This window comes from Mytilus galloprovincialis, chromosome 13, assembly GCF_965363235.1.
Source record: "Mytilus galloprovincialis chromosome 13, xbMytGall1.hap1.1, whole genome shotgun sequence".
Taxonomy (NCBI): domain Eukaryota; kingdom Metazoa; phylum Mollusca; class Bivalvia; order Mytilida; family Mytilidae; genus Mytilus; species Mytilus galloprovincialis.
In genome coordinates this window covers 65,177,878-65,203,938 of record NC_134850.1, presented here as the reverse complement: position 1 = coordinate 65,203,938, position 26,061 = coordinate 65,177,878, and the positions used below count along the sequence as shown (strand labels likewise).

At 30.9% G+C, this 26,061-nt stretch overlaps 1 protein-coding gene across 1 annotated transcript in view; it reads left to right on the top strand.

Moving 5' to 3' along the window:
* The first annotated feature begins 3,045 nt into the window (after window positions 1–3,045).
* LOC143057657 (uncharacterized) overlaps window positions 3,046–26,061 on the top strand; it is a 42,934-nt gene continuing 19,918 nt past the window's right edge. Inside the window, exon 1 of the mRNA XM_076231016.1 lies at window positions 3,046–3,487. Coding sequence (XP_076087131.1) covers window positions 3,401–3,487 — 87 coding nt within the window. The 5' untranslated portion in view covers window positions 3,046–3,400. The remainder of the gene's footprint in view (window positions 3,488–26,061) is intronic.

Sequence of the window (26,061 nt, the reverse complement as noted above, 5' to 3'; positions counted from 1 at the left end):
CTGTTTATGAAGCAGGCTGCATTAACTTGTCTGGTTTAATCCCTTTAAGTTTTTACGCCTCTATTCAGCGTTTATAATTAAAGTTTGTTCACAAAAGATGAAGTAAATAACATAAACATCATCTTTTATGATTATTTTTTTAATTTTACTTTGATCATATTGATCAATATTCTAAAATGGTATATTTAAGTTCTATTTAGTGTGCGACTCCACTGCATTATGGTATATTTATGTTGCATGTGTTACTACACTGCATAATGTATACTACATGTACACTGCATAATGAATACTACACTGCATAATGTATACTACACTGCCCAATGTATACTACACTGCAAAATGTATACTACATGTACACTTCATAATGTATACTACATGTACACTACATAATGTATATTACATGTACACTGCATAATTTAGTATACTACACTACATAATGTATACTACATGTACACTGCATAATTTAGTATACTACACTGCATAATGTATACTATATGTCCACTGCATAATTTAGTAAACTACACTGCATAATGTATACTATATAAACACTGCATAATGTATACTACACTGTATAATGTATAATACACTGCATAATGTATACTACATGTACACTGCATAATTTAGTATACTACACTGCATAATGTATACTACATGTACACTGCATAATGTATACTACACTGCATAATGTATACTACATGTACACTGCATAATGTATACTACACTGCGTAATGTATACTACACTGCATAATGTATACTACATGTACACTGCATAATATATATTACATGTACACTGCATAATGAATACTACACTGCATAATGTATACTACATGTACACTGCATAATATATACTACATGTACACTGCATAATGAATACTACACTGCATAATGTATACTACACTGCACAATGTATAATTTAGTATACTACACTGCATAATATATAATTTAGTATACTACACTGCATAATGTATACTACATGTACACTGCATAATGTATACTACACTGCATAATGTATACTACATGTACACTGCATAATGTATACTACATGTACACTGCATAATATATACTACATGTACACTGCATAATGTATACTACACTGCACAATGTATAATTTAGTATACTACACTGCATAATGTATAATTTAGTATACTACACTGCATAATGTATACTACATGTACACTGCATAATTTACTATACTACACTGCATAATGTATACTACATGTACACTGCATAATAGTATATATTTGTATTGCTTAGTGTACTTCTCTACTAAAATTATAGTACATCTACAATGTATATAAAAAAGAAGATGTAGTATGATTGTCAGTGAAACATCTCTCCACAAGAGAACAAATGACACAGAAATTCACAGCTATAGTTCATCGTAAGGCCTAAAACAATGAGGATAGCCCATACCGCATAATCAGCTATAAAAGGCCCCAAAATCACAAATGTATAACAATTCAAACGAGAAAACTAACGGTCTAACAAATGTACAAAAAAAATTAACAAAAAAAAGATACTGTAAACCTACCTTTTTTCGCTGATATTTTATTTCACGTTTAGCCTTTTCTATCACAATTCTAGGCAAATGGCAAAATCAAAATTTCAAACACATCAAACGAATGGATAACGACTGTCATATTCTTGACTTGGTACAGGTATTTTATTAATTAGAATAGGATGAATTTGACCTGGTTTTAGAGCTAGATAGACCTCTCATTGGTATGACAGTCGCAGAGTTCAAATGTCCTGCCGAGAATTGGACCCGTGAGAGCGCTAACGAGGCCATTTTCCAAAAATTAAATATTTCGAAGGTGCATAATTCTTTTCAAAAATTAAGAACTTGTCTGCGATATTCCTGATAGTAACTTATAGTATAAGTTTATAAAAATCTGGCAAGAATTGTACACGCGAAAGCGTTAACAAGACAGGAACGACACACGGACGAACGAACGGATGCACACAAAACGTTATGCAGGGGCCAACACGATCAAAATTTCAGTTCCAAATAACTGAAAGAAAGTTTACCTTTACCAGGCAGGTCCCGTGTTTTTTATGTTCATTGTAGTTGGGTTCGTTAAAACATAAAAAAAAAAAAAAACATTGTTGAAGACCGTATGGTTACCTATAATTGCTTATATTCACTTCATTTGAACTTTGGTGGATTGACAATCATGCCAGTGTTCAAATCTCCTTTATTTTTAACGCTGATAAAGCGAATACAACATTTATATAATTATGATAACCACCAAGGTCTTACCTGGAATAACACACACAATTTTACATTACCTATTAATCAAAGGTGCACAAAAACTATGGTGATAAAATGACATAAAAAAAGTATGCAGTTGAAATTCTGGGAAATTTACGGCTTTGTTAAATATAACCCGTCGGCATCGCTATACACAATGATACAGTGTAATGTGCTAGTTATCAAGTGCAAATTGACAAAAAAGATAAATGAGTTAACCTTTATATTACATCATATGTACAGGTTAACATGTTGGGATTTTTGTCTATATTTGTCACACGCGAAATCTTAATAGCAAAACCAATGGTAATTTTTGAGATATGGAAAAACATTCCTCAGATGGAGAGTTGTCTCGTTTTCATTTGGCACTCATACCACATCTTCCTATATATACTCATAAAACGTTAATAACCTAATTCTTGTCGTGTGGACATGTGTATGTTTGTTTTTTTACGGTTCTTCACAGATTTTCAGTATTTTTAATTTCATTTTGGTTCTCTCTTTAAAATTAGTCTGCTTTCTTTATAATAGAAAATATATATATTTTAATTCATTTCTGGAAGATGTTCAACACACTATTAGAAACATAAGTAAACAAATATTTGATATAGTACGCCTCTCTTAAGAACAGTCTACAAATGACATAGCACCACTCGAGACTAATTAGTAAAACTATCAGATCACTTAACAAGTGCTCGTTAAGTCGTCAAGCGAGATGTTGTCGTTATAAATAGTCATTTTATCAATTGACTTCATGCTCTGACATATAACACGTACTGTGTGGCTTTTACAAATTTACAGCAAATGTTTATAATCGGACTAATAATTGAATATTTATTTCCGAAGTTGACCAATGGCAGACAATGAAGTAAAATGACAACTACTCTCGTTCAATTTGAAAAGGAAGTAATTTATTTGTTCGAACGGTCTATTGTTACAGATATTGATAAAACTTCAATAGATAAACAAACTTTTATAACGCCTCCCATAACACGTGTGTCGTGGGTTTGTCCATAATGACTATAAAATACCCGCTCGGATATCGGAAAGAGGCGACAATTCCGGGAAAATTACCAAAGACATATCCAAAGTGTTAATTGCTTGGAGAAACATTGTATATAGTGACATATCTTGTAGTTCCGTCCTAGGATGACGAGAAAGACCTTACTACCAGGAATATTATGCTTGATGCTAATTAGTATTCATGGGAAATCTTTAAAGAATGAAGGAAACTCTGTAAGTAATATTTATTAATATTAATCCAATCCTTAATATAACAGTTTTGCCTGAAAGCAGTACAAAATTTAACTTGAGGTAACGAGAAAGAAAAGAGTTTAAAGAATAATTGTAAATAAAGATTAGAAGGTTTTGTCTCCCCCAAAAAACATTGTTTTTGAATTATAACATTTCATGTATTATATATAGTTTTTTTTTTAATTCTGGAAGAAAAACAAAAATTAAGTCTAGATGTGGTCGTTATTTTGTTTTCAAATCGCAGGATAATTGGATGTCAAAAGATCGTTTCATAAAAAAGATAAAATTATTTTTTTATATAGATAAGCAGAAACTCTCTGTTTGGTTTTGTATGTGCGAGACCCACGTATATTTTCATAGTTTTCTGTGACTTTTGAACATATATATCTAGAATGCGTTGGTATTTAAAAAAATGATATACCCTATAGTTAGATACATACGAGAACTCTTGAATCGCAGCCGTATCCCATAATTTAAGTGAATTTAAATGGCTTGATTTTCAATCACAGATATATATATATAATATATATATATATGTGTAAAGCTTGCGATGTAATGTTTTTATGTATCACAGCCGACTTTAGATAAATCTTTCATGTTTATGCTTGATATAGGAAAACGTTTGGGATATTTTTTTGTACAAGAAACTGATAAAATATAATGTAATATTAAGGACAACTCATGATGTTGAACCGTTAATATTCCGTCAAGTTACCTTTTGAAAGAACCGGTTTTGAAAGATACTTGATCATATTGTTGAAATATATTAAAAAGGAAATACAAGTGTATGGTACAAATGAATGTTTATGATTAAAACCTTCCCCCTGCAGGTACGATATCCGCCAAGCAAAGTGCTATCTGATATCTAAGATAGTTATAAAAGGTTTTCATTTAAAATGCGGAAATGTTACAAAATGATTATCTTTGATAGAACAGAGATTTTTTTCTCGCTAGTATTGATTAGAACCTTAAGTGAAACAGCTTAACTTTTCCTTGTTTTCATTTTAATTTGAATGAATTCTTTATTTTAGAAAGAATTAACTATGCTATAGCACTAAAAACATATTTAGAATATGGTAAATGTTAAACAGTAGAGACCAATACACAAAAAAACATAAGAAATAAACAAGCAATATTAAATAACGATATGATTGACTAATTTAAAGCAAAGTAATGAATAAACGATAAAAATTCAAACTCACTTTGAAAAAAAAATTTATTGCATGCTAAATACTGCTTCAATTGGCCTCATGTTACATACATTTTAATAATTGTGGTTTTGTTTTTAATTAAATAATTCACTACAATGGTTGTCTTCTGTATAGAGTTTGGTTTTTTTTTCTTTTGATACAAGTATGTTGCTTATTTTAACACTTATAATTCTGCAATCTTTCCTATAAAAGTCCTTAAATTTAATGTAAAGTCCATTATAAACATCTCATTGTAATAAGTGTTCCACGTGTTTCTTTTCTGGTTCTCTTAAGATGATATCGACATTTAGTTTCGTATATTTCTTCACCATTTTTACAACTTTATTTCTTTTGCTATCTGTTGCCTGTTATCATCTCAGAAAGCAATATTGTTTTTGTGGCGTTAGTGTTGGTCGATATTTATTTTTATGTTAAATGTTGTTTTGGCTATTACTTGGACGTCATCTTTTCATTCCTTCCGTTACACTTTTGTCCGCTGATAATTGTTAGATCGTTCCTTCTCAGTGCATGTATCTTCATACTTAGACAAACAGACGTAGATTACTGTACAAAATTAACTCATAAATTCGACTCATATCAAAAGATAAACTGATTGTTTCAACTTAAAATTAGATAAATTAATTATTTCAATGACTTATTTTGAACTAAAATTGAATCATTTTATCGTTCAATTAGTTGTCAAATTTGAAAGCATGAGAAACGAATACAGAATACAAAATTAGAAAGTGAACAAAAACGTTCATTATCCACTTGATAACATTAAGAACCTTGAGCTAGTTCATTATACTTGCTTCAACTGTCAAAAATAACAAATTTTTACCTCTGTTATAAACAGTTTAACCGAATTCTGTTAACATGTATCTTGTAAGCAGCCTTCGATGATATATTTTCATATGATGATCAACAGTAGCATTGTTATATTGTGTATATAGTTTTCTAAATCTTAAGTTTTTTAGAATATTGTAAGTTATATGCATTGTAAACACAGATTTTTTTGATTTTTTTCATTAAACTTTATATACTTCATCATTTATCATAGATCTAGTACATGTGTTGGTGAATTTTATTTTAATAGACACTATATTTTATCGTGTGGTTTTCTATGTTGTGATGTTATGCTATTGTTTCAGAAAAAGGGAGAAGGTTTGGTACCGTTAAAACGTTTAATCCCGCTGCAAATGTTTGCACCTGTGCTAAGTCAGGAATCTGATGTACAGTAGTTGTCGTTTGTTTATGTAATGTATACGTGTTTCTCGTTTCTCGTTTTTTTTTATATAGATTAGACCGTAGGTTTTCCCGTTTGAATGGTTTAACACTAGTAATTTTGGGGCCCTTTATAGCTTTTTGTTCGGTGTGAGCCAATGCTCCGTGTTGAAGGCCGTACATTGACCTATAATATTCTAACTTTATAAATTATTTGGATGGAGAGTTTTCTCATTGGCACTCACACCACATCTTCCTATAACTATATGTTAACTTAGATAAAAGACTGAAATAATGTAAAACGTTGTAGGGCCTCAGGAAATACAATGCAAAGTTATCCGAATATGACAGTCTGATAATTTTGGTAAAACTGTGGTCAAGTTACTAAATCTGAATTTAGGATAATCTGTTAAATGTGAATAACAACTGGTAAAAATGACCAGGTTACTTGATTCAGACTGTTTCAATAATTTTGAATTTAGCTTTTACATTTTTTCAAACGAAGTAAAATGAACTATTAGAACACCTGTCTTTTGTTTTAGATTTCTACAAGTCACCTTGGTTTTAGTCACTATACTCCATACGTTTTTTGTAGATCTTTTGTAATAAGGGGTTTCTCATGTAAATGATCGGGACTTTGCAACGTTTTGCATGTACATTATCGGTACTTCTCAAAGTTCTGCAATTTTTAAAATTAGTGATGCTTCTAAAGGTTTTGCCATGTAAATTATCGGTACTTCTCAAGTTGAACTTCAAACATCCCAAGCCATGTTCCTTCTTTTAAATTGCTAAGAAAGAGGAACTTAACAGGAGATTCTGTTTTTTTAAATCTGTATAGGTGATAGTTTTATACGTATTCTGTAATTGCTGAAAAGACAGCTACGTGCACGTGGAAAGGAGATATATTATTTCAATAATAATGTGAACAATAGTTAATGATCTTCCATACATGAATTAGGTTCGAATTATATATGAACAGATAAAGGACATTTCAGTTACTTCCCTACGGGGGAAGAAGAATAGCATTTACATTCATATTACATAGCTTTGTTAAGCATCTGGCCTCACCCCGTTATATCCGTCTATCGCTGGGTTTACCATCAGTTTTGTCTGATCGTATTTCACAAATGAGCTCAATATATTAACTTAGAATAATGAAAATGATTTTTAGCATGAGAAAGCATCCGTGTTATTTTTCTAGTGGACACGTTTGCGTGCTTGTCATAATCACTATTGCCATCATATAGAAAAACATATTTCCATAACTATCTTCAATTTAGCCTTATACACCTAGTATATGATTGTCATTGTCAATTCGCAATATGTATCAAGCCATAATAGTATAAACTTAATAGGTTTTTCGACTCATCTTCCCAAAAGAATGTGTCACAAATAATTACTAAGGAACAAATCGAATAAAAAAAATATATTTTTATAGCTGAATATTGTCCTATTCTTTCCTGCTACTTGTCATTTACACATTAAGTAACTTCTTTATCATTAGTAGATTACCAATAATGCTTTTTACCAACAGTATGCTCATGGTCACACATTTTAACATGTCACGGCGGTGCCTTTAATAGTTGACTATACGGAATGGGGTTTGCTCATTGTTTTAAATATGGGGACCTATAGTTGCCATTGTTCACATAAGTTGGACCAGTTGAATAGCTGGGTCTTAATGGGAATCATACCACATCGCCTTATTAAATTTCCAACCAACCAAAATCTTTTCCTGGAGCGAACAGTACCTGCAACCACGAGATGTACCTGTAACATCCGGGTATTCCAGACGCGCGTGGGTAATCCAGACGCACGTGTTGCTTGTACAGGAATCAATACCATTGTCTGATATGTTCCTCTGGTATACGACTTTTGTAGAATGTTCAACATTCTTTTGTTAAAAGGAGCGTTTACTAAGTAGATTTAGAAAAGATACAGAGTCTGTCAAAAGTACATTAGAATATAGAAAATTAAAAAAAAATGATAATAAAATAAGCAATATAAAGATAATCGTGAAAAAGAAAAAAACAATTTTGGACATGTTTTGGTAGTAATATGACAATTCTATTTATAGTTGAAGATGACTTATTTTAAAATATGTTAACTGAACAGTACTTAGGTGAGAGAATATAATGAGATATAAGTATCTCTTCCGTTGAGGTATTGACATAGCGTTTGGTGTAACCTTCCGGTATTGACATAGCGTTTGGTGTAACCTTCCGGGGTGGAAAGTATACGGGTCGTTTTCAAAAAATGTCGAATTTTCAGTACACCCATGCTAACTTTTTTATTTCTAATGGAAATTTCAGTTGTAATGGTTTAAATGAAAGCTTGTCGGATTTGTGATTCAGAACATTAATAATAAACACACCTTGCATCTATTTTGATAAGATTAAACTGCATTTAAGACCCATTTTGGGGGTATTTGTCTGCGTACAGTGTCAGAAAAACACATTTCAAATGATTTTTTTGCGATTTTCTGATCGCCTTGATATCTACAAAAGGGACTTTTTAAGAACGTTAAATATTACTCTAACGAAAATTCGTAGCTTCTATATCATTGTATGTAACATATTATCTACAAACTAAATTGAATCTGCGTACAGGAGGTTCATGTCTTTCCTGTTACCGCTACTTAAATCAGCCGTGAAATTATTCTCCCTATGAATATTGAATCAGTCAGTGTTGATTTCAAAAGTGCAAAGTAATCTTTACATTTAAAACGCCTCGTTTCTTGAACGACAGTGTAGAGAAAAGAAATTTCAAGACATTTAGTGAAAAAAATAGAGCGTACTTTTTTTTATGTCTATGCTGTTACCATCAATTTTGATTAAATACACCAACAGTATATTTGTAAAAAGTGCAATAACGTGTTGGAAACCAAATTCACAATAGAAAAACATAATCACTTCACCAAAGGGAGTAGTTATTTCACAACAGCAATCAAAAACGAAGAAATTTGTCTATCCTGTTATGTCTATCCTGTTACTATGGTTGCTATGGTTACAGTAACAGCATAGACAATTGTAGACAAAAACGTCGTTAATTTTTTTATCTTAACATATAGGTGCAAAACGAATGAAATATTTCGTTGTTTGAAGTCATCTTAAGGTTATAACGTCTTAATCTTCCCAATTCAAGCATTCGCAGGTGCAATACTGATATCGGTAACAGGATAGACAAAAAGGTAACAGGATAGACTTTTATATAGTAATATATCAGAAACGTACGTTCCTGTTACCAATGAAATATAGAGAAAAGTAAACTAACTTATGAGGGATTTACTTGATGTTGGGTTTATTTGAAAGGGTGAAAAAATGCCAAACAATATAAATTGCTATCTTAGACTTGCATTACTGGTGGTAATTTTTACAACCTTTGAAAACCAATTTTTAGAGGCATTTTTCAGTACAACCTGGAAAATTGGCAAATAATCTATTATATTACAGAATGAATATATATAGAAGTTTATTCTCTTGAAAACCATCTAATTGTCTACGTAAAACAAGCTTAACATTTTATCTAAACCTTTTCTTAATAACCCAAAATTTCTTTTGAAAATGGTAACAGGATAGACAAAATAATGTACCACCGATCAAAAAATGTTTCAACATATTCTTGTATGACATCATTAAGATTGCATCTTTTAATATGTTGTTCTTAAAGTACTGTTTGTTATGATTTACTTATGTAGAGGGTTGTTTGAATAAGTAACTTTTAATAATTTTTTCAATTTCAAAATTCGACATTTTTTGAAAATGACCCATACATAACACACAATCAAAAACATGTACGAAGTATTAAAATTAAATGTAGGAGTAAGGTAGCTTTACTCGTAAGAATTAAAAATGTTTCTTTCTGTTGACCTACGCATATTTTGTATATCAATTATATAAAGAAAATGTGCTGACGATCAACGCATTTACAACGCTATACTATTATACAAAGATGTATCCAATTCTTATAATTACATTTTAATGCTTCAAACATGAAATTATGAGTGATGTCAAGTTTTTCGTTTGCTTTTCAATGCATTATTTTGATATTGGCACAATAAAACGTGTAATAAATAATAGCTGCTGTATTTCATACGGTATAAAATTCAACAACAAACGTAGCGAAAATTGAAACGAAATAGAAACCTAGTAAATACGTATCAAAGCTTAGCGGAACGTAACAAAACGTGCTTACTACGTGTCAAAACGTATCAATTCGTGGTTGAAACGTGGATCTACACGTTTTAATACGAAGCAAAACGTGACAAGAACGTAGCAAAAACCTAGTAAAACCTAGCTTTCAAAATAACGGGACATTTTTATTTGAAATGTAGTTGAAACATAGCATTTCAAAACGTTTTAAAACGTGACAGTGTTACTGGGGCTTTATAAGTATTGTTCACAAGAGATGATTCAAGGCTCGGTAATAACAAGTAATGGAAGTACATATATAACCTTATAATTTGATTAATATTTTTCAATATAGTTCCATCAAGATCTTTCTAATTTAACGCTACAGGATTTAATGCATATTTTGACTATTTCTTACATTGCTTTGTATAAAGATGAAGAAGATGGGTCTCTTCATTCGTCACACATGAGAATAAAGTGACAAGACCTCGGCGATTTATCGTGAATTTCCCAACACTATTCTACAAATTGATCTTATTCAGTAAATCAAATGACTTTTATCATATTGAACATTTGACAGAGAGCTGTACGGACTCTTTTCTGATGACTTCTATTAACCAGGAACTTAATAGAATAAATTAAATGACTTTTATAGAATTGAACATTCAACTGAAGGCTACATTTTTTGTACAATCTTTTATTTTGTTGTCCTCTAATTAACCGTTACATCCAATAGACTTACAAGAACATAAAATGTTATAAAGGGCAGTTTTAATCTAACATATGTATCGAATTTGATAATTGACAGCGTCTATGTTGGACTTTCCGGAGTTTCATACTTAATTTCATACTGAAAATCTTGGATGGTATGACAAATAAAATCAAGGAATGACATGCGCAAAAAAATGAATACAACACAGTTATGACGCGTACTAACAAAACATACCGGAAGTGATAGTCTGATTGCTTGTTTTAGAACAAAAGAGATGTTAGGGAGAATTTCACAATTCAACGCTCTGATAGCTAAGATTGAGAGTTAATCATTTTACTTAAAATAGTTCCACGTGTCATGACTATGTCGATCGCATCCGTCCCATTTATTTTAAAATAAAGGACATCACAGAAAAAATAAATAGATGTTGGAAGATGTGGCATGATTGCCAATTTGATAACTCTCCACAAGAGACCAAAATGACACAGATATCAACAATCATAGGTAACCGTACGGCCTTCGAACTTTACTCTCACAAATGTAGATGGTCGATTATTGGGACTAGAATCAAGAAAGTACATAACTCATAAAAAGTATAATTCTTTTTAAATTATTATTGCCAACGAGACAACTCGCCACAAAAAACTACATTACACAGAAAGTGTTAGTTACATTGTATAAGTCAACGTGCGGCCTTCAGCAATGAGCAAAGCCCATACCGCATAGTCAGCTATAAAAGGTTTAGTTTATTTTGACAATGGCATAGTCAGCTATAGAAGGCTATTAGAACATTTTACAAATATTATTTATTCTAAACGTATTATTAGTATTGGATAAAATATAATTTTGAAATTGTTCAGATGAATATTAATTGTTATCTGCAATTTCTATTACAGTGCACTTGCCTGTACATAATTGTATCTTTTAAGTCACAGTATGAAAAAAAGAAGGATTTTCTTATTTATAGACACTTATTTATAAAGGGATTTTAAAATCAAATTTAATGTTTTAACTACAATAAAACATAAAAATCGGAAGGTGTTGTATAATTCCCAATGATTTTCAGTAAACAAGTCGTTATTGATCAAAGTCTGTATCAGTATTTTTACTTAGTATCTGCAAGGTTTGTTTCAATTTAAGAACAATTGAAATAATACGTCAATCTTATTTGAAAACGTCAAGCTTTATTTAAATGTTATTAGGCTGAAATTATTGATATAACTCCACAGAGAATAAGTTTTAGTAGACGGAAACAAGATGTATAAATATAACGACCGAGGTTATACGAATGGTATCGATGATACCCGGTAATAAACCGATTTACCTTTTAATGTATACTAATGACTTGTGAGAAAATAAATTGACAAATAGTAACATAATATGGGGAGCTTGGGTTGTATTTGACAAAACGAGTTTTATTTTTAATCGGAATGAACTTTTTAGTGAAGGTATAAAAGTCATATTAAATATTAAAAAAATATAGTTATGATGAATTTTTTTCTTTTGCAAAGATCTAGAACGAGCAAGAATCGCGTCAGTTGCATACGAGTTATTTAGTGAAATATATATCTACCTTTCGGACTACCCAACTTCACTCCGGTTTTTGTTAATGTTAGAGCCGCTCAAAATTGAGTTTTTATAGTTGTGGTGTGCGAACTTTTGTTTACTTTTTTTCGTTTTCTTTTTCTTAACTCATTAAATTGTCTGACTTTTTTCGATATTTGTTACCCCTGTGTGTCCCCTTTCACCCCTTTTTTTATTTATATTTTAATGATATTATGGAAAAAGTTAAAACTCAGTTAATAAATTCTCACTAGAAGAAAACAGATTAAATTTCTTAAAGCATTGGCTTTCAATTACACTCAATTTTAAAAAGAAGTACTGAACTTTTTGCCCTATTTGTATGTTCATAAAGCCATTATATGAATCATTGAATAGTGATATTTATTTTAGATGTCTAAGAAAATATTCGTCCTTTATCTCTAACCAATAACACGAAATATCAATCAATTTGCATTATATTCAGATATAATACTGGTCAATCCAACAGACAAAGATTTCTCTAATCTAGTAGAAATTATCCAAGTAAAACATATGTGTATGTTTAACTTTACAGAGAATTTCAATTAAAAATCTGTGAAGGTCGTTTATTTGACAAGACAAATTCAAACGACAAACACAACAAAGTGCAGACAACCGAATATAATTATAAAACAAGAGATATTCTTCATAAGTGTTTTTGAATTACAATCAAAACAAGCATGCCTTCTAAACGTGTACATAGAAAGGCAGTTAGCGTTGATGATTTTTTTTTTCCTAAAATATTTTTTTTATAGATGACCATCAGTTTTAAAAAAGAAAACCATTGCATTATGATCTTTTCTGCAATGTAACGTAGTGGTAAAGAGTTCAACAGTTTACTGAAGCGTCAAGATTCATTGGAAAACCTGCTTTTTTATCTACACAGACAACTAATAATTAAGCTACACGAATCTATCAAATCTTAAGGTGACTTTAGGTGCTTCGGAAGGGTATGTTGTTCCTGGAATTTAGATATCTATGTCCGTGGTATCTCTGAATTACAAATACATTATGGTAGGCATCTGAATGACAAGGACATCCAACGTCTTATAAAAACCAGGTTTGGTATGATTGCTAATGAAACACATATCCAGCAGAGACCAAATAACGCAGTAGTTTACATCTGTTTGTCATCAAAATTCGGAAATATCGTCTTTGAAAATAAAAATACATATTGCTGAAAATTTTAAATCATGATATCATGGGGAGAATATAAAAACACGAACTTATAGATTAACCTATACAACTACGCTGTTATAGATATACTTCTAAATACTAAAACTTTTTTGAAGAATAAAACAACATAATGACAACAAAAACCGAATAAAGACACAATGGCAAAAAGAAGAAAAAGTTCACAAATTACTACACACTACACTGATAGAATCGATACTACGATGTGTTTTAAAACATATACAGCTATGATTCGCCCCAAAGTCAATGCGTAGTACGACGTACTCCTCATCTTTTTCTTATTTAATCTAAAGGATAGATAATTATGTATTGTTTGACTTTCGCCCATTTTTGGGGTTTCCAAAAAACTAACATAACGTATAGCAAGCCATAAAAGACACTTACATAACTGTAAAAATATTGAAAGGAGGAAACTAAACTTAATGTTCTCATAATCATCCGATACCTATGGTGGGTTATGGATGTTTTTTGCTTTCTATTCAATTTAATTGATTTTTTTTATTATCATTAATGACCATGACCCTTTTTTTTTTTTTTTTTTTTTGTTCAAATGTTGTTAGTGTACAGCTTTTTAAATCAATGAATTGTTCAAGTAAACCTTTTGAAAACAATAAGTTTTTAAAAAATCTTATTGTAAGAAAACAAAATGTTGATTATGTTTGCTTCGGTACTCCCCTTCATGTCTTATCTTGTTTGATGATCAAAGTGTTCACGCAAGTATAAAGTTCACAATAATGTCAATTTAAAGAATATCCACCAATCTACTCTAGACTCAAGCTACCAACCTCTCCTGTGGATTGCCTTAAGATGAAACTAATGCAATATAGTTGGTAAAATATTAACATTTTTAATAGAAAAAAAATTAATAACCTTGTATTTCCTTTTAGATCTGAAGAGTTAATATCATTATTCTTGTTTCCCAACGTTATTAATTTTGCCTTATCTTGTAATACCTTGGAAACGATATATCTAATAGTTTCCTTTTGTTTAATAATTCACCATATGACAACTAATGCTAAAACAAATGTTACAATCTAAATTTCATATTCTTTTGTTTGATTTAGTTTTTGTATTTGAAATGTTAAACTTGTAAGCCGTATCCTCCACCGTATTTCCATATTATGAAGTAAAAAATTCAATATTAACAAATATAAGAAATATTAATCAAGACATCGTATCAAACCATCAAGGAATTTGTCAATACTTCTACCAGGAACATCTTGTAATTTTATTTGCTAACAAAAATATGAGATTTAGATATGAATGAAGGATACGTGAGGTGAACTTTCATGATACCTTTATAGCTTTAGTCGTATCCAGAAAATCCTACGCAGTACTGATATGAATGAAGCAAACGTGAGGTGAACTTTCATGATACTATTATAGCTCGTCGTATCCAGAAAATCATACGCAGTACTGAAGCCATATAAAGCTGTTTACTAGATATCACCTTTAATGTAGGCATATGCTGTTTAATTTTAATCTAACTTTCTTGGTGTAACAGTCACAGTATTACTGTATTTATCATCGTTAAAACATTAGGTTTTTCGTAGTGTGTAGGTGGGTTGAGTGAAAATTAATTGTTTTAATTATATATTGTAATTGTTTCAAAACTTTCGAACAAGTTAGATCCTTGTCTAGAAAAATGAGAATGATAAGTTAACATGCTACTGATTAATTTTCCTGGAAACCCAAGAAATGGGCGAATGTGAAACTTAAAATAAAAAATATAAATGGGGAATATGTAAAACAGAAAACTATATTATAGGTTTAATAAGAAAGGGCTTTTAAATACTTCTTATCAAGCACCGACTAACCAGCTAACCATAGCTGTATATATATCGCGTGTGTTATACTTCACTATGATATGATAACTTTACAACAACATGAATTTTCAATTTCATGCTAACACATGTATACATTCTTTTTTGATTCTCAAGTATTTTTTACATTTCGATTTAAACATCAAGAAGGGCAAATAATTTAAATGTTTACTCAAAGATTCATTCTTTATCCTCTTGGAGAATCTCACACTGTCAGGTGTGATTCAGCATGGCTAATGACTAGTGCTTGTAACCATTGTTCTTTTTGTCGTTTTTCTTTTGACAAAGGTGCAGTCTGATATCCTTCGACTTTAAGTATTTAGTTGCCACCTTTGGCATATCCACTCCTTTTTTAAACAACAGTTTCAGTGCATTAACTTCAGAAAATACGAAGTTTATAATACATTGATTAATTGCTCGAGGCTTAAAACTTACGACCACAAGCATCTTAATGGAAAGATAAATTTAGCTCTCCATTGGACAGTTTTTAATTGAAATTGAGATAAACTTTCGATAAACCCTTAAAACAACACGAGGAAGATATATTTCACCATTGGAATGAAGGAGTTTAGTAGAAAGAACAAGATCATATTATATTAGTATAATGTAAGACGACAAGTAAAAAACAGATAGGAAAAAAAACATGACAGATTGCAAGACGGTGTATCGGTTCAATCAACACAGTGTATTAAGCTTCAAGATTAACTCATCAAACAAATAGTCAACGTTTTGTCTTAATTACAGGGGCATTAGCTACGAGATACAAAAATAAAAATTACGATGTGATTTTTTGTTGTTCAATCATTAATGAAAGTAAAATAATAATTTGCCTTCAACGCATGTTCTGTTCAGTTATGTCAAAATAAGCGAAGTAACATCGGTTAGGAAATATCCACCTAAAGAAGAATAATTTGACCTCATTGAATCTGTTTCCGTGTTACCTTTAAATTAACCCCTTAGCTAGAAATGGGTAAGCGTAAACTTGGCGTGTTTAGCTATCAAAAGTAAACGAACGTCATTACTGGAAGTGACGCAAGGGTAAACCATTTAGTTGAGTTATTCGATCCACAAAACTCATTTCAAGGTAAAAACGATGACTAACATATTTGTTTTACCTATAATATGAAATCAAACATACCTAAAAAAAATGATGTGGTATGATTGCCAATAAGACAACTCTCCACAAGAGATCAAATGACACAGAAATTAAAAAAAAAAAAAACTATAGGTCACTGTACGCCCTTCAACAATGAGCACATCCCATACCACATAGTCAGCTATAAAAGGCCCCTAAATGACAATTTAAAACAATTTCATTGTTTGTTTTACTTTTGTATTTGTAATGTGTATTGTTTTGGGTTTTTTCAAAGTCATCATAAGCAAGGAAACTCAAATATACACATAAACTATCACCTTCTTTGAATTATTAATTTTAAGAACTTTCAGCTCAACTCAACATGAATATCAGATTGCTTAGACTAATTTATATATACTTAAAGTACGTGATTCGCTATTGACAGAAGTAATTGTTTCTAAATTCTATAGCTATTGTTAGATAAATTAAATAAATATCTCAAATTAATAACATCTCAAAATCTACAACATTAAACAAAAATTTGGCAAATATCAATTACATTTAGATCAACAATTCAAATCAATTGGGACTAAAACATTAGTTTAAACCTAAAAATTAAGTAATTCTTTTCACAACATAAAAGGTAAATTTTAAATTATATCATTCTAAATATTTGTTATAATATTAAGCAAGCATCCATTTATGAAGTTTTGATTATCTTTTCCAAAAAGTAAAGGTAGGTTTATAAATCGTGCTGAAGTATCGTTTGTACAGATTAAAGCAGATTTATTTGACAATGTATTTGTAATAAAGAAATTATATCGTCATAATATATTTATAAGATAAAATAAGAATTAAACTGAGAACATCCAAAGATACATTCAAAAATCAAAAGTCGAATAAAAAAACAACGTAACAATGCAAGGTCAAAAACGAAAAACATTTAGAAATACCAAACGTTAAAAAAATATCTAAAAAAAAAATACACTGAAATAAGGATAACAGGATGTATATAAAAAAGAAAAATGGCATCAATATATCCGTTTTTGTGTGTTATATGATGCAATTCAAAAAATAAAACAAAACGAATGACATATCCTCATATATAAATGATTACTTAGAATGCTTTGACTGTTAATCTCAAGTAAATGTCTGACTTTGTTTAGAGTTAATGTGACTGATATAGTTGTTTAACTGCTGTTTTGTCTGCTGTATAACATAAGGAGATGTGGTAGGATTTCAAGGAGACGACTGTCTACCATTGACCAACCATCATAGAACAGCAGAATATAACGACTGAATTATTTAGGTTAATTTGGCATGATGTAAATGAATATAGTTTGTTTTATGAATGTTCAGTTCATAAAATTATTTAATTGTATATAAAAATAGGCGCGCAACTCGCTAAGGAAAAGTATTTAGTTAAATGTTTTGGTCTTTAAATAAGGAATCAATTTGTTGTTAATATGCTCTCAAATTTCATCTTTTCGGGGTTTTCAATCTTTAGATCTTTGCGAACGGTATTTTTCATTGAATTCTTTCTTGACCAATCCTCTTTGCTAATGATAATCTTCATCGAATTCTGTCTTTACCAGTCCTCGTTACATGTACGAATGGTGTCTTCTTCATTGAATTTGTCGTAACGAATCCTTCAGTTTACGAACGATATCCTTCATTGGATCATGAAACTTTTTTTAAAATGGCATTCATGTAAATTTAAGTGAAAAATGGTCCTCTACCTGTTTCGGTTGATTATCGCCGAGTAAAGTATCTATAAAGCCATCTTAAAATGTAAAGCCGTGCCAGTGCAGTATTATCAGCAACCTATTTATCAAACGACGTTGTTTACGAGGATACGATTGAAGTTTTTTGCAAAATAAGTTGTTTTGTGATCTCATAAACACTATTTACTGTCTATTGTCCAATTAGTGATAAAGGAGTGTTCTTCCCAAGGGAGATAATTAGAAAGTCTTTGTGTGATAGTCAGCGAATTCATATTAAAGAAGCAATAAACAGGGAACCAGTGTATCAAATAGTCTTATTTGTGTCGAAGAACAGAGAGGTACCAAATAAGTCATAAGGCATAACAAAAAGCAATTCATTAAATTAAAGTTTGTGTATTCTCTAGAGTTATCAGATTTGTTGAGTTTTGTCTTCGAATTTCTCTAGAGTTATCCCATTTGTTGTGATTTGTCTACGGATTTAAAGAAATGCCTTTGATGATACGTTTTTAATTCTTAAATAGAATTTAAAGTGTGTATCTTACCTTATTCGAATAACGACCGTCAACCATCAGGATGTATGGTATTATAAAAGAGGGACGAAAGATACCAAAGGGACAGTCAAACTCATAAATCCAAAACAACTGACAACGCCATGGCTAAAAAAAAGACAAACAAACAACAGCACACACGACACAACATAGAAAACTAAAGAATAAACAATTGTTTCTATTATAATCATTATTTAAATTTTTTTCCCAGACAATTTTTTAACAACTTTCGTACCTTGCCCAATCTGGAAGTAAATCATCAAAAATAGACAAGTTGCAAATTAAGGAACAGCACCAATAATGTGTAACCTATCAATTATTAACAGACGAACAATGTGTGACTTATCAATTATTTACAGACGAACATGACAAGACAATACTTAGAAGGAAGCATAAACTGTTTGCGGAGACAAATTAGTTTTTGGAGTATTGAACCCTCCAATTCTTGGACATTAACAGATGTATAACCCGTCGGTAAATGAATGTATGACTGATTATCAAGATTGTAAGGAAATACATTTAAAGTGTGATGTTCATCATGGGAAAAATAATTCATCTGTTCTGTCGTAATGTTGACCGTACTGTTGATTTTTATTTTTCGCTCCAAGTATGGGGTAGCCACAATTATAAATGTGGTATCTTTCTACAAGTTCGGAATAATAAATGCTAAAAAAAAAGTCGCCAAATTCTGTCGTGGGGAGACAACAATTTTATATGTATAGAACGAGAGGACGCTAATTTAAAGGTTAACAAGTACACACCCGTGATATCGCGGGTCCGTGACTGAATTAAAGTATATAACTATGCCTAAGCCTTATTTTAGTAATTGGTATTGTCATCTGATAAAATCATGTCGATTATAAGATACACAGTTTTCTCTGCTTTCAAATCTTTCTGTTTGAACCCGTCGACCTGGAACTTATCAATTATTGGAAATATTAATTATTTGGAAAACAAAAGGTCCAGGCTATCCAGGAATGGGGTATTTTTTAATCAACAGCATTGTCCTATATTAGTTATCTTAGAAAGTCTTGCTGATTGCTGAATAAAGCTACAATAGGGAACAATTTGACAATGATTGAATTTAGTAGTGTCAGCCCTTTGATTATGACCCGTGTATATAGCAAAATCCTAAATACACCGTTTGGTGGTGCGCTTGTCAAATGCGGAACGTACAGATAAGGTAATAGCTAACAGGTGAATATACTATTGGTATCGGTATCGGATTAGACCCGGAACTTGTTAATTATTGGGAATATTAATTATGTGGAAAACAAAAGGGTCTGGAGTGGTGTAATTTTTAATCTACACCATTGTCCTATATTAGTTATATATAGAGTTGGATTCTTTGATTTGTCGTTTTTACCCGATGACGGCTGACAAATTGGACCTCGTAATTTTAGTATTATAGATGCTCATTTTTCATTTTCCGAGAAATTTAAACTTCCCATCTGCTTACGACAGGCGAGTAAATCGCCTTTATTGAGAGTGCGTGGTATATCAGATTCAGACAAATAATTTGTAAGTTCTTGACATTTGAATTTATTTCTGGTGAGTGATTTTTTATGAATAGTTTATGTTAGAATAATATCTTATAAAGAAATAATGAAACATTACTAGTAATTATTGTGTTATGGTGAATGTGTCTGAACAGGATGTGTGACGTCATATAAGTTTGTCGTCTGTCGTTCGGTGTAAACATATATTTCAGTAGAATTAATATCATTGGTTTTCATTGAAATACGAATGAAAATTTTCGTTTTGAACATATCTCAATATTTCGTATTGAAATATATTAAACAAAAAGTGGATTTTTTTAAAAATCTTTTGAAGACATTATTTGAATAAATGCAAACCAACAAGTCATTGCGTGGTATATCTCATTAAAACTCATATATCGGTTGAGAGAAAACGAATCCGGGTTACAAACTAAAATTTGGAGACATTATTTTTAAGAAGAAAACAAAGGAACAACAGGAACATAGAAGTGCATTTAGAACAAACGCCAGCATACATAGAAACGATAACAATTGCCATATTCCTGAATTGGTACCGGAAATTAAAAAAAAACTTTTGGGTTTGATGGCTAGCCAAAAAAATATCAAGTTGAGGATTTCATGTAATGTTTTGTTTGTAAGTCTATTCAATACTTGTTTGAAGATTCTGTATAATGGAGTTTCATTTGCTCAACATATTACATTGAATTATTTTCGTACTGAAGCAACCATCCTATATCGTACAAAAGTACATATATAAAACAAATTAATGTCAACTTATCAGATTATAAGTATAAATTACAGGTCTACATATCAGAAAATTTCATTACTGTGTTTTTAACAGTTATTACTAAAACACAAAACCGCTTCAATAAGTATAATTAATGAATAATATGAATTATATTTTGATATAAGGTTTTAAAGTACACCAACACACCAATTCAATTCGATCATATGTGAGTAAGCTACGATAATTTTTCATAAAGTACGTGATTTTGTCATGAAATTATAGGTGTGGCATTTCTATAACAAAAGTGTTCATAAGTTGGGGAAATTGAGAGGTAGATCCACAACAAAATAACCACGAAACCATACATCATTTAAAATGGAAATATATATGTTATGATCACATCTGTCCGAGTTCACATCAGTACTTATGTATGTGTAATAGGAAGCGTTTTTATTATTTCCAAGTAAAGTATAAAAATAGAAACAATTTGATACCAGACATAGATATGATTAATTTGCCTCAAAAGTGATTGTGTCGCCTTTTTAGGACTAAAATCTTTTTTTAAGGTTATTTCATCAAAAATTATATCATACAAATAATGACAGTTGCTGCCAATTATATCATGAGTTTTATGTATTCGACAACTTTTAATTATGAATGATAGTACTTAATGTAAGTGAACTCAATGACTGGACTTTGTTAACTATAATCAAACAATAAATAAATCGTGAGTCAGTTTATACAAAATACTGTCTTCAGTGCAGGGTATACACGTAATACAGAAACTTATCATACATGTATTAATAGTTTTGAGATGAAGTAAACCACTCGGTATTTTTAACATTCTTTCATTTAAGTTCTAGGTTTCTATTAAATTTCATGCATGGAAATTTGAATAATTGATCAGGGAACCACCGTTCAGATCAATATACAGTGGCGGATCCAGAACTTTTCCTAAGGGGGGGGGGGGGGGGGCGCTGACTGACCTAAGAGGGGGCCCGCTCCAGTCATGCTTCAATGATTCCCTATATAATCAACCAAATTTTTCCCACGAAAGGAAGGGCCGGGCCCCCCAGGCCCCCCCCCTGGATCCGCCTATGATATATTTGGTGTTTCCTGTTCTTAAGAATTACGATACCTTGATCAAGGAAAACTGTTAACAGGAACCATATTCCCAAAGTAAAATAGCAAGAAAATTCAAAACAAGAAGTCCCTTATCGAATGATAAAATCAAAAGCTCAAACATATAAATCGAATGGAAAGATCCGCCTCTATATTCAAATCATTTTTAAAGATATTAAATTAACCGTCGTACATGAATGGATTAGAGTAAAAATTTCTTAAAGTGAAATTCGTAGTAAAAATGGTTTGTTAACATTCAAAATCGTACATGTAGTGGTCAGAGAAAACATGTGCATGGACGTGCCTCGAACATGAATTTGGAGCACTTTGAACTATTTATCTTATCAGCTCGATATGGTACCGATGTCCATTTATATATTTAAAAAAAGAAAACAAGACGTTTAATAATGTCTTGCGTCTGAAACGCTTTTCTGGATTTACCTTCATCAGGAACGCTCAAATCCAAACATTTGAAATCCGAAGATGTATAAGTAGCGAAACCGTTGAAGAGCTATATGTCAAAAATATACCTAAAATAAATAGCCAAATTAATTCAAAGCCAACTTTGCCTGAGGGAGTCGAAACCTTAGTTTCTTGATAATTTCAAAATTTATAAACGGACAAATTTAGTAAAGTTTGTTAAATCATGTCAGTACCAAAGTACTTACTACTGAGCTGATGATACCATCGGGGAATGATGGAAGTACACCACTAATCCATGGTCCCATTGCTTTCTATGTTAAATTCGTCCGTTTCAAGCAGGCACACCTCTTTTGTTTTAAGTTCAAATAAAGTGGCAATCATTGCATTTCAAAGCAACACTTTATGGTGTCTTGTACTGAAAAAATCAACATGCTTCTAATGGCATATAAGAAAGAACTGGTTCCCGGGACTTCGGATGTACCAAAACAGGTACTTCAGATCTGACAAAGAAACAAAATGTACCTTCTTTTCAAAATTTGGTGCAGTTTTTTTAATTTTCAAAATAAAAAGTGTTCTACAATGATCACCAGTCCTTCAGTTTTCATTTGATACCAAAAATATCTAAACATTGTACATATTTTGAAAGTTAAACTCATGCGTAGGAACTATTTTGGATTAAATGTGTACTACTTTCTGGTATGTGCTTTCTGGCCGGCCACGGATTAGTGGTGTTACACCTGATAACCCACCAGCAGAGGTATCGACCCAGTGAAGTAAAAAATTGAAAACTCGTACGGTATTTTCTAAATAATAAAACGAATTTAGTCGAAAGACATACTATTCATTGAAACTCAAGTAAGTATTATAGGTATTGAACTAACCAGTTTATTGGCTTTATCCTAATTAAAAGAATCAATGAATATTTCGTACTCAAACATAAAACAGAGGTTTATGCATGACTTTATTTACTATAGATTATTTTGAATGGCATAACACCATTGTACAAATATCAGAACATTTTGACACCAATTATTTCTACATGTATTTTGAATTTTCGTCCTATTAAATAAACACGAAGTCAAGCTTAACCAGAGAGATCGCGCCCTACTAATTATTGTCTTTATTTAAATGGTAAACAGAACCTAAGGTTTAACTAAGGAGTAAATCATGTAGAGTGCATATATAATTTCATTACACCGGCTTCTATTGGCGTTTTCCATCTTAATTTCGTAGGCGACTGCACAAATCTCATATTAAAACGCATGTTGTATTAAATAACTGAGAAAAGTATTTTGGTTTCCACTTAACTACTATAGATAGAGGCATATCCTAATTCAGACCATGATAAAATACAGGTTTTTAATTTATAGGTTATCATGTAATAACACGGACATTTAACTAAAGTTGACAAATTATGTACTTTAATTACGTGTGTCAATTAGGCAATAAACGATAGGTGATTAACTAGGAATTCATTGGTTTAATACTCAAAATCAAAGCAGTAATGCCACGTTTGATGTCTGTAATTGTCGATTTTGTCTAAAGAGTATTGACATTCTGTTCAATGCTAATTATTGGTAATGAGAAGACAAGAAAGGAGAATTTTTATTGCTATTTGATCTTTTTATCAAATTCTGCATTCGACAGGATTGTTTTATACAGCAGTTCGTGGTATCTATAGATTGGTTCAATCATAAAACTACACGCGGCAATAAAACAGTATAACGAGGGAAGTCAAGTACTATATAATTAATAGCTTTAATAGAGGATATAATGAGTTGTATATGCTAGATATTTCCCCCTTATGTTATCGCTGATGTCTGGTGTTAAGCATGACGTATACCTTAAATAAGTCTTGAGTGGATCAAACGACAATTAAACCCTCTATCCATACACATAGGTGTTTCGACTGCATTCGAATCACCTTTTGGGTTAACACATATATCAAATAGACACATTTTATCAAATTTAGTGAGAAGACCGTTATGGGAAAGGTGTCCAACAAATTACTCTCCTTTATAGTGAAATAAAGGTTTTCCTCTGTCTGTGTGTTTGTGTGTGTTGCTTGTTTTTTGTTTTGTTTTAATTCTTTTTTCATTTATTAAATTAAATCTGTTTGCTTTGTATTTGTTTTTGCTGTTTTTTCATTTCCAGAAAATGTGAAATATAATATAATACATTTTTGTGAGATAGCTTAATTAGATGATTTGTTTGATAATATTAAGCTATATCTATGTTGATCATTAACCTAGTTTAATCTTTACCGAAATGTATACAACTGTTCTACGATTAATAACCTCTTATAACTATACAATGACATGTTAAATAGTCCTTGTCTTGTGTTCTTCTATACAATACTCTATTCTGTCTGTATGTCCGATATGTCGGATTTTATCTTCACGGTTCAAGGATCATCATTGACAATAAAAAATGATAAAAGATATCTGCCATGTTGTATTAGGTAAAAGGTGATAGATTGTTTTCATCATCTAGATCTCTGAAATCTGTCAATGACAAATTCTGTTTGAGTTCAATGGTTTAAACTTGCTTGCGCTAGTTGAACGAATGTGATTTAGATTGATCTATTATGTCTAGTTATAGAACCAGGTTCAATCTACCATTTTCAAGAATATGACAGTTGTTATCCATTAGTTTGATGTGTTTGAGCTTTTTATTTTGCCATTTGAAGTAAAATAACAAAAATACCGAACTCCGAGCAAAACTCAAAACGGAATGTCCTTAATCAGATGACAAAACACACCGAACAAATGGAAAACAATTCTTGACTTGATACTTGGTTTTAACAAATTATCAAATTATAGAAAAACTAAATCTCGTAATGCTACTGTTTACACCTATGAGAAAATCAATTGTATTTTGCAATCTCTAAGGGCTTGTATCTATACAGTGTCATTTTAAAAAAAATTAAAACACTGACAATTGTATTACAAACTATATGTTATACGATGTTAATGTTAAAAGGAATTACTCATGTAGAATAAGCTGTGTAAGCTGCTTTAATATATTAGATGCTCCTATTTATCCGCTAGTCTCGGGGTTAAAAGGATCAATTATTCTAAAGGAGTAAAAAAATGTCACTGACTTTGATATCATTGCAATCTGTATTGACAAAATTCGACTTTGATAAATATAGATTATTTTTGTGATGATCTTAAAAGGGATAACTTATTATTTCTGTTAAATTTAGTGTTTTCATGTCATCTAGATAAAATGCATTTATGAACATGTCAGCAGAAATTCTAATGATTTCAGGTTATTTTCTTTCCCAACAATATGTCCAACCCAAATGACATTCATATATTGTTATAACTTTTTTTAAATTTGTAGTTGTTCATTTCTGAAAGATAATGAAAATATATTGATTGTTAAAGTGATGAGAAGTCGTAATATTGTTGAAAAGAGGATCAAATGTCTAGCTGTTGGCAGATGAAATAACAGTTATTTAGGAAATCATTTGAGATAACACACAATTGAAAGTTAATATGGTGTCTAGTATTTCATTACGTCATTCAATTTCTATAATTTCCCTATACCCTGTATACATTTCCAGACTTTGGTCAGAA